The 11,181-nt window shown below is 37.0% G+C and overlaps 1 protein-coding gene across 1 annotated transcript; it reads left to right on the top strand.

Annotated features, from left to right (window-relative positions):
• The first annotated feature begins 170 nt into the window (after positions 1-170).
• LOC136882108 (gastrula zinc finger protein XlCGF7.1) lies at positions 171-9,431 on the top strand. The gene is made up of 5 exons (XM_067154633.2): positions 171-335; positions 3,326-3,400; positions 4,230-4,316; positions 6,676-6,752; positions 8,422-9,431. The coding sequence occupies exons 1-5, from the start codon at positions 333-335 to the stop codon at positions 9,002-9,004; spliced, it is 825 nt and encodes a 274-aa protein (XP_067010734.2). The 5' UTR covers positions 171-332; the 3' UTR covers positions 9,005-9,431.
• The last annotated feature ends 1,750 nt before the right edge of the window (positions 9,432-11,181 follow it).

An 11,181-nucleotide genomic window follows, 5' to 3' on the forward strand; every position in this document is an offset into this window, starting at 1 on the left:
ATATATTTAGTCCCGACTTTTTCCTCTTCTTGAGATCACTTAATGGTTACAGCCGGTAGATGGCATTAGCATATTCCTGAATGAAATATTTTTTGTAGCCTACATAAGTGGCATATTGCCGTGGTATGCAGGTCCGGGTAGGCCTATTGCGACGTAAGGAGAAGGACCAGGTAGTTTCGTAGCAACCGTTTAGTGGGTAATTAGACTAATTACATTGCAGTGTTGGCAACACCTACACATACTAATTGCCAATTGCCACCTTGGGCCTTGGGCAACACTGCCCCGCGGGCATCTTAATTTGTGGAGGTTATTATTTGACGGATTAGACGAAAATGGTAAATATTAAACTGTAGCATCGATACAAATTGCATTTTTTACGTATTTCACACTGTTCTTTAACATACTTATGAGTATTACAGGCTACCTACGTTGGAAGGCAGTATTTCTAAATAAAAACAGCACATGTAGATACTATAGTTACATATTGGGACGATGTTCTGTTAATGTTATTGTCAGTCGTTCACAAGGGCTTGTAAAGTAATAGTAAGATCACCTCAAATATCCTGTTATTATCTACACGCATGGCCGGGCGTAGAGCAAACCACTCCACCCCATGAAGTACCCATGTTACGGATAGTGGAACCCTTTACCTTTCACCCCTCCACGGGCCTTCATGGTCTGTACGGAGATGACTGACATCTACACGCATGGTCTATTTATTTGTGAAGTGGGTATTATTAATCAGGTCTGTCATTAGGTCAAATGTACTGTAATTCAAAGCTTTCGTTTATCGAAAGTATGTAATTAATACTCGGTTTCAAAACGTTCAATGGGTCCGAGGAAACGAAAGATTTCGGAACAGAAAAATTGTTCAATTTTTTATTGTTTAGCCGTACCTACTGGTGTGGGATCCTAGAGAAGTCGGTCGATTGCATTTAGGAACAGCATTTCGTTTAGAGCAACGTGATTAAGCAGTTTCGGTGTTGAAATATACGATCTTTGGTCGAGGTAGGCATTCCGTTATGTTGCTTTCGGTGAGACACATTTTCTGTCATAGGGTTAAAACTGACACATTTCGTAAAATATATATAATCACATTTTTGTTATATCTTTCATCTGCTGTGGGGTTAAGCACTGCCATCCACAATTTTTATGCTGTACCTAATTTTGACAAAGAATATTGGAATGATAAATTGGGGCTGTATAAATTAGTTCTTAAGTTATTATTAATAAGCCTGGAGCCTAACATTTGTAGTTTTTACATTCATACATAGACCCTACATACATGCATCTCCTTATAGACTCTTATACCTTTCAGGTTTCAGTCTGCAATTTTCTGTGAATTTACTGAACACCTCCACTATGCTCTATTTGTAAATAGCTCTGTGGCATCATTTAGTTCGATATCTCTTTTATCTTTAAATCATTAGAAACAAAATCTAACCTTTGTCGTCTTGGTCCCCCACTACTTCACATACCCTGCACGGCGGTTCATGATTCTCCTAGGAAACCTATCCTCCTCCATTTGTCTCACATTACTCCCTTACCAAAGCAGTTTACGTGTCCTTCGAGTCCATTCCTAACTTAGCCTTTATGTCCTGAGCACCCGACTGCCAATGTTCCCATCTATTTGTACCAGCAATCATTCTGGCTGCATTCATGTTTCTAGTAACTTATGATTAAATACCATTGACTAGAACTCGGACATGAAATCTGTGCAGTGTCAATATGCATGCATCAGTAACTCTGTAAAACCATCCGTTTTTATATCCATAATGTTTTACAAATCAAAAGGATGTAAACTACAATGAATATTGAATTTTCATAATCACGTTGTAATCAAAATCAACTTTCAACCTATTAGGTCATGATATATACATATAGTATGTGTTGAAGAGATGTTAAGTACTGAACAGATATGGCCAACTGGGATCCGGACCCACAACATTCCTGTAGCTTAGATCCTTTCCAACAGAACAAATATTTACCTAGGCCACCATAAGTTCAGTGATAGAGCAACCAACGCAAAATCGGAAGGTTGTGGGTTCGGATCCCACTGGTATCCGGTTGGCCATTTCTGTTCAGTACTTAACATCTCTTCAACACGTACCATATGCACATGTCACAACTTGATAGGTTGAAAGTCAATTTTGACTATGCAAACTATGTTGATTTTTGTAGTTAAAAGATATATTAAAAGAAACATTTTCAAAGTAACCCATTTTAATTAAAAAATGTATAGATACTCATCAGGCAGGGTATATATTGCTGAATATCCATTGTTTACCTCACTGCGTAACTGTGTGTTAATATCAGCTGTGGTAACCTAAGATACTGATTATGAAACAAGTAGCTTTCTGATCACTGTAAAGATACAGAAATTGTTGCTGTGTACTTATACGTTGTCAAGCGGAAAGAAATTCAGAAATACAATAACAGTAAGACTTTGAGACTTCAAAACACACATGAATTTTTGTGACACCATGACCTGAAGTATTTCTTTCACAGACAGGATGAACCGTAACCCTAACTTTTTGAGAAATCATTAACTGTAAATGGTCATATAATAAAAATGACACACCGGGCGAGTTGGCCGTGCGTGTAGAGGCGCGCGGCTGTGAGCTTGCATCCGGGAGATAGTAGGTTCGAATCCCACTATTGGCAGCCCTGAAAATGGTTTTCCGTGGTTTCCCATTTTCACACCAGGCAAATGCTGGGGCTGTACCTTAATTAAGGCCACGGCCGTTTCCTTCCAACTCCTAGGCCTTTCCTATCCCATCGTCGCCATAAGACCTATCTGTGTCGGTGCGGCGTAAAGCCCCTAGCAAAAAAAAATAATAATAAAAATGACAACCAACAAGAGGAAAATTAATTAGAAAATAATAAACAAAAATAATAACAACTCAAAGGTAACACTATCATAAAGAATAGCATACCAGTTGTAATTAATTCTTGGTGGAAAAAATGTGGGACTGTTTGTATGGGAAGCTTATTGTTTAATTTCTTTCAGACAGCATTCTTTTAAACTTAACGTTGTTTATATTTTTAAGCTGATTGGTAATATTTATGAAACCTAGAAGTCAATTGGCAAACACATTGATGTCGGAATAGATATATTTACTGGGATAAAAAAAAAAAAAAAAAAAAAAAAAAAAAAAAAAAAAAAAAAAAAAAAAAAAAAGGAATGAAGCTTTTGACCCATAGAAGAAAAGGCTGTTGCCTCTACAATCAAGGTTGTTTAAACCACTATTCAGAAAGGTCACTGTATATCGAGAAGTTGTAAGGACAATTTTAATCTAATAATTTTTTATTTTGTGTTGTACAGGCTATGGAAGTTGGTTTGGCCTCAACCATCAAAACTGAACAACTTTTGAAGAATAGTGAAGAATCCTCATGTGATGTAAGTTAAATTCCTACTGCTAGAAAATACAACTTACATTGAGCAATTCCTCTTTAAAAAAACAGCAGATTAAAGACAGGATAAAATAAAATGGTTTGTTTCAAATATCTAACTTTTAAAATATTTAAACTCTTTTCTTTCATATTTTATTACTAAAATTCCAAAAATGTCCTGATATAATTTTTCCATAAATTGTACAGACAACAGTCATGAAAAGGACTGTAATAATTACAGGTTATGTGTATTTAATGAAAATAAGATTACATTATTTTTCTTAATTTTGCTGATTGTACTTAGCAAAAAATTACATTAATAAGAGTTTAATTCCACCGAAGAATGTCAGCTTAAATATTACCGACGACATCTCTGTTCTCATCCTGAGCAGAGAGAAGTTCCTTGTCAAATTCTTCATCAGTTGAAGCAATCTCACTAGTGCCTTCTGATGCTTCTTGTTGAAGTTGAAGCTCAGGCCTTTGCATTTCTTTACTCGGCAGAGGGTCGTGCAAGGATAATATATCTGACAGCTTCACTAGTCTTATTTTGCTCTCTGGTATTATTGACAGAGTGTCAGCAAAGCTATTGGGAAATTTCTACCCTAATCAGGAAGGAAAAAGCTAAAAAGAGAAATCTACTGCAGCTGCCTCATGCCATTGCACTCAGTTTTTCTTTTGAAATCATATCTTCAAGACCATGTAACAAGAGCTAAGCATGTACAATTTTGGTGTGTTTTCATCATGTTTGGATCTATTAATTTCTTGCTAATTTGGTTGCATAGAGCTCTGATCACCTGACCTGCCTAAATAATATTCGTAACTTTTATATTGACCAGGAACTCAGTGGATGCACTTCCCCTGTACATTATGAGCCAGAAGAGGTGCTTCTGGTCATGCCAAAGGTAGAACCGAGTTTTTCTGAGGTAAGATGACTTTTTTTTCTTGTAAACTAGTCTCTAAATATAATTTGCAAATGTCTTTGATAGGTTGTATGGAACATGCTTGAAAATATGCTCTTAATACCTTACTCAAACATTTCAGATACCAAATTTCTTTTGTTTCAATCAGAAAATGTAATATCAAGGAGGTTAATAAATAAAAAGTGTCTAACTTCTTCTTTCATTAATTCCTAATCACCTCATATTTTCCCCAGGGACTTGCAAATTTGTGGTATGGAGTAGAACCGACAGAACGACAGCTCCTTAGTTTCACCTTTCTCCATCCAATGTCCCTTGACCAGCATTTGTTCTCTTCCAACCCGAGTGGTATATGTGGTTGAAATATGGAGAGTAATATATTTACCCATGTAAATTTTCCCACCCTTAATTCCTACAGTAAATGGAAATTTGGGGGGAAATAAAAATTTACATAGCTTTCCTGCTATGATTATGTAAAAGTTTACTGTCTTCAGTGTGTTTTGAATTTAGTTCCTTATACAATGTCTGGTTGTAGAAACTTAAAAAGCTACGGTGAGACAGGCACTTTTAAACGTAACATTCATCTATTGAATAATGCATGGCTGGGCTAAGTGGCTCAGACGGTTGAGGCACTGGCCTTCTATCCCCAACGTGGCAGGTTCGATCCTGGCTCAGTCCGGTGGTATTTAAAGGTGCTCAATTACGACAGCCTCGTGTCAGTAGATTTACTGGCACATAAAAGAACTCCTGCGGGACGAAATTCCAGCACTTCGGCGTCTCCGAAAACCATAAGAGTAGTTAGTGGGAAGTAAAGCAAATAAAATTATTATTATAACACATGAATATGCACACAGCAGTGTGCAGTGTGCCATGACTAGACGGTACGGAAGTACAAAGCCGTCCTCAAGGTTGCAGCACCGATGAATGGATTGTAGCCCATAACCTTCTGTGATGGGACTTTCAGCGGCCACACTTTAGTTAGTTGACATATCTACCAATTTCTCTACTGTTTCTGTTCACTAAATCGTCTAGCTTCCAGTAACGAAACAATTGCTTTGATGTAATGCTTAGTTTCATCGTGATATTTCAAAACATTTCTTTGAAAACGCACTAAGTCTACATTAAGGTCCTACAACAAATGTAACTATGTCAAAAATACATAATGTAGCTGGTGCATTCTGGAACCTGTGATTTTGAATGCATAGGCAACTGCAGTCTAGTGGTGGTGAATTAAATAAAATGTAAAATTCCTTTCTGTAAAAGAATTGATTACATTTAACAAGGCCTGTCTAGTTGGAGCTCTATTGTTTCAACGGTCAGTCATCAGTTTGTATGCAGCAACTGAGAAACACAAGTGGCTACACTGAATTAATGAGTCTGCTCAACTGGGCAAGCTACACATAATATTGGTTTATATTTGGCACTCGATTTACTAGTATGCTACTAGGAACTGTGCTGAGGTTTGTATTTGCTTTTTAATTTCTTTAAATTTACAACTGATTTGCATTGAGGGCTGTCACCCTGGTGACAGATTCTCTATAATAGCGACGTAAAGCCCCTAGCAAAAAAAAAAAAAAAAAAGATTCTCTATAAGTTGTTTAAGTAGTCTTGTTCTATAACATACACCAGTCTCTATGCTAATTATTTTTACATATCTAAGTGAATAGTGGTTAGTGATGGTTAAGAGAAACAGCAGTTAGTTACCTTGCACAGTTTAAATTAACAGTGATCACATTCAGAGAAAATAATGGCAGTCATGCAGCAGCATGCGAGTTTTGTGTAAAGTCATTGTATATATACTATTGTCATAAATTAAAAGTATAGTTGCACTATGCTGAGGAGACGGCTTTATCATTTGGGGAACCAACATCAAGTTGGTACGCAGATATTTAATTGTAGCAACAGAGATGTGGTGTTTAGTCATCGCACGGTAAGTTTGAGATGTAAATTTTACCACAGATTTCTCCAATTCATGAACTTAAGTTTCAACCTAATTCATTGTCATCCCCAGGTTGAGGATAACTTTGAAACGATAATCATCTCTACCACCTTTTTATCAAAATGTCTGCTGGTCACTAATTCAATCCAACTCTGTGTGACAGTGTGGTAGTCATTCTTCTATTTTCATAACATGGGGTTTGATTCCTGGCTGAGATTGGCAACATTTAATGTGTTTTAAATGAAGTTATCAGTGTAGTTTACTTCCAATGCCATAAGGATCTCCAATCAGACAAAATTCTAACATTCTGCTGTCACTTAACATTTAATATCATTGAAGGGACATTAAAACAAATGATATTATTATTCATGGATCCAATATCCTCTTTATACTTGCATTTTCATCAAAACACTTTTGTTTTTTTAGGTAGAAGAGACCATCAAAGTAGAGTACCCAGAATGTGGTGACATTGACCGAGAAATTTGCATCGACACAATAAATAGGTGAGCTCATTATTCCTGTATGTCTTTGAGAATACACCAATATCCAGTGATGTGTATTATGTGAAAGAAAAAGCCCAGTCTATACAGACCGAAAGGTGTGCGAGGTAAAGACAGATAAAAACAGGAAACTCAAAGAGATAAAAGAATGAGATGAATACAGAAGTTGTTATAGAGGGTTGTTTCTTCTTCTGTATTTGCCCAGTGATTCTGTGCCTTTCACACTTCCCAATGCACCATGAGAGACTTTGTCTCTTTTGAAAATGTTGAAGCTTGCCAGGCTCACACATGATATGGATATAGACAAAGTCTCTCATAGTAAATTCGCACTGCCAGTAGCTTCAAATACCCTATGCAGTGGCCTGCATGGTATGCACTAGCCATGCATCTTGGTAGGTGAGCTATTTACCTATTGGTGAGCCCAAATTAGCACACAGGGGCAAAATGTTGACAAATTTATAATGTCCAGTAACGGACCTCTTACATTGGTATTATAAATTAACTCGTTCGGGACAAATAATTCAGGTTCCCTAAAGGATTGTATATCATAATGTCGAGGTGTCATCGACGTTGGACCACTTATGATAAACCATGGTGTTTAGGTCACCTTGACGTTGGATTGGAAAATGTTAACCTGTTGATTACGTGGAAGTGGATACCTTAAATTAAAGATTGCGATGTTTTAAGTAATTATTTGAAAACTTAGGAATTCTGAATAACATTATGACTGACTCTAAAACAACCACGGTGGCTTTCGATTAATATGGTATACTTTTGCATGTGCCCTCAATACCAAACTGTTCAACTTACTGTAACGTGATGGCTGGATGGTATGTAGATAAATAGATGGCTGGTAGCGTTACTCTAAGATTTATTAGCCAACTGGAATAATCACTTACACAGGCACACAATTACACTCACTGTTTGGTCACACCAGTACTAAAGTATAACGCAAGCTGCAATAGTTACACTACACCCAGTTCACTTACTTGAACTGTAGAATTTTGTGTCACAGTTTGCGCACACACAATCTCACAATTCTCTTCATGGGTCACAGACTATTCTTTATAGCAGTCTCTAATTCCGTATTCCCTCATCGCTCTGCTGCCATGTTTCATCAGTTCACACTCAGCACTCACTGCATAGTGCTGTCGCTTGCAGAGCTGAACCATCAAGGTTGCTGGCAGGACTTGCTCTCAACCTCTCTGAACTCATACTGAACTGCTGGAGCTACTCTGGCATGCCTTTTGTAGGGAGGCTGGCTCTTGCAGATACTTCACGAAAGTAGGAACTGCTGGAAATCTCTGGGAGGCAAATACTTTGGTCACACCTAAGATTTGTTTCTGATGCCGCCAGGAAGGCCTGAAAGGAGGTCACGGAGTTATGGCAAAGGGGGCTTCAGGCTCGCCTATGATTGGTTGCAGCAATACCTTAAGCTAACATAATATAGACTTTTCTTATTATGGGCATTTTGGGACATGCTCTCTTTCCTGAGCAGTAAGGAATTGATGCCCTTGTCTGTTGGGTATGCTCGTTCAGCGATATTAAATACTGTTGGGACCTATTTTACTTTTGAGTTTCTGTAGCTGTTTCTATTTCCAGTTACTTCTGCATGGTATTTATCTGAAATCACATGCTAATTTCTGGTATTTTGTTTTAAATTCCATTTCAGGGATGAAAGTGACAAATGTCCTGATCTTGAAGCTCCTAACAATATAATCTCATCTGGAATCAGACATTTCAGGTGTACTGTATGTGATAAATGGTTTTCGAGGAAATATCACCTTCTTAGACATATGTCTGTACATAAAGAGGAAAAGGATTTCAAATGTGACATTTGTCTAAGGGAATTCTCTGAAAAAGGTTCTCTGAAGGATCATTTAGTTACACACTTGGACGAGAAGCCTTTCCAATGCACGGAATGTTACAGAGGATATTTTCGAAAGAGTTCTTTGAAGCTGCATGTGGCGGTGCATCATACGAAGGAACATAAGGATCAGTTATGTACTGTGTGTGGTAGACATTTTGCGAATCCTGCTATGCTGAAAATTCATCTTCGTAGTCACATTCAGTCAAAAAAATACACGTGTACGATTTGTTCACGAAGCTTTCGTAATAAATCTGGTTTAAACAAACACTGTGTTGTACATTCTGATGAAAAGGATTTCAAGTGTCCCCATTGCAAAAAGAACTTCCGTCGTAGTGATCATCTGAAGATTCATGTCCGTAGGCACAAGGAAGAAAGTGAACACTGATGTCCAAACGTTTTGAAAAAATATATTTTTAAGATTTGTTCCCGTGATTTCTGCGACTGTTCAGGTCTGGAAAGCATATTGTTACACTTTCTAAAGAAAAGTGATTCTAATGTCCGCAATGCAATGAGAAGTTCAGTTGAAGTGATCACCTGTGAAATCTCACATTATCATGCACACGAGAGCGCGGGAGCATGCTTGTCTCGTATGTGGAAAGATGTTCATTCAAAGATAGGTTCTTACGAATCGCGTGTTGGTTCATAGGAAGGGAAAGAAATTTCAGTGTCCACATTGTTCCGAAAACGTTTGGTCACCTGGATCATTCAAACATTCATCTTGTGAGGCTACATTCAGTGAATAGTATATCACATGAAGAGAGTGAGTTCAAAATTCCTTGATCTCATTCTTATCTTGGAAGTTTATTTTCTTTTAAATTGCTACATAAGCTAAATTTCTAAGTAGGCTTGTAGTTTAAAATTTTCCTATTTTGGGAAGAATTTTATCTACAGTTGTGTTGTTAGTTTTGGTTTAATTAGGAATTTAAAAGTATATTTTCGTTTATCAAGATAGGTTTCAAAATACTTTATACGGTATTAATTATTAATCGTAACTAAAATACTGAGTTCAAGCTATTCAAAATTTATGTTATTCTGTGTAAATCTGTAGAAAGTTCAGGTTTCATTGTTCTGAGAGAAGTGTTTCTAATTTTCAAAAATAATATTTTTTCAGAAAACAGGCTTTGAGGTTTATCCTAGTTGATTGTTCTTTTCAGAACATACCCGCACCATAGCCAGAACCATCTGCATTTTCCAGGTCATCCTTGTCCTTCTTGTTATTGCTGTAACGCTTGCCTTCCTAGCCATCGTAGATACTCCGAACTCTGTTTTTGCCTGCATCCATTTCTGGGCATGCATTCATCATAATTTTCTAATGTTGTATGGAGCCAAGGAGTCAGATATTTTTGACTGTAGAATCTACATTGCTGAGGCGTATGACTTGAGAATATACATTGTCCAAGAGAATTAGCAGAACATGTTTTTAATGTCCGGTATGCACAGCTAGTGCAAGTTAGACCTTATGTATTCACAGTAGGAAACATCTCAGTCATACTGCCCTGCTCTGCAGTGCAGTGCCAGGAGACCTCTCTAGACAAAATGGATACCCATGTGTCCTAGCGAGGTAGGCAGGCTGACGTCATTCCTCCTGTATCTAAACCACTTACAATGAGACATCTTAATGAAGTACTAGTCACTTCGATCCAGGAAGGGTCAGCTCATTGTTGTATTGCAGAGGACTTCAGTGTCTACTTGCCTGCCATATATTGGTTATAGAATTGACACAATGTGATGGTCCAGTACAACAAGTGGTTTGGTATATGCATCAACGCATTGCAACCTAAAATAATGGCCTGTATCTCTTCATTTCGGCATTGCATTGTCATACTGCCAGTGCCAAAGAACTGAAAAAGGACTTCAGAAGGGCAACAGGAGTCATGATAACTTATCAGACTGTAAAAAACAGGTTAATGCAAAGGAACTTAGATGCAGGCAACGTGAATTAATTATTTTAACCATAATGGTCAACTAATTGGGTCTTTGTTGACTACAACTTAATCATACATACATATATTTAACCCACTTACTCCACCTTGTCAATACATTTGACAGTTTATTGTTTAGAGAATCTTAAATTACTCTCTTTTTCAATGGCATAAATTACCAAAATATTATTGGACTTGTTACATATATATAAGCTCAAAACTCTAATCTTGCCTCATTAATCTCTTAACATAGCAATTATTAAGAAATTGTGTTTTTTTACCTAATTTTTTATTGTTAAAATGAACTCTTTTTTAAAAAACACTGACAGTGGTAACAATGAAAAATTTTTGCAAACTTAACAGTGAAATATAAGCCATTGAAAAATGCCTGTTTGAAAATCCAGAGTATACTCGTGATATTTTTATGGATTCTTCTTTTAACCTAAATGGCAGATGGCAAGTAAGATAACATGACACTCAATACTGTACAAGAAAGACATTGTTCATATGTTTGTGGCTGTGTGAAATGCTGTAAAACAAGGATTTACACACAATGCTTCATCACACTCCTAATACATGTACCTAGATTCCCTTCATGGCTTTTTCCCTCTAGCATCATGCAGACAGAACCATCAGACTC

This window comes from Anabrus simplex, chromosome 10, assembly GCF_040414725.1.
Source record: "Anabrus simplex isolate iqAnaSimp1 chromosome 10, ASM4041472v1, whole genome shotgun sequence".
Taxonomy (NCBI): Eukaryota; Metazoa; Arthropoda; class Insecta; order Orthoptera; family Tettigoniidae; genus Anabrus; species Anabrus simplex.

What these genes read in the sequence shown, in the direction of transcription:
- LOC136882108 (XM_067154633.2), top strand. An exon ending in GTGAAGAATCCTCATGTGAT is followed by an intron (nt 3,401 to 4,229) that starts GTAAGTTAAATT and finishes TATATTGACCAG; the next exon opens with GAACTCAGTGGATGCACTTC. An exon ending in TAGAACCGAGTTTTTCTGAG is followed by an intron (nt 4,317 to 6,675) that starts GTAAGATGACTT and finishes TTGTTTTTTTAG; the next exon opens with GTAGAAGAGACCATCAAAGT.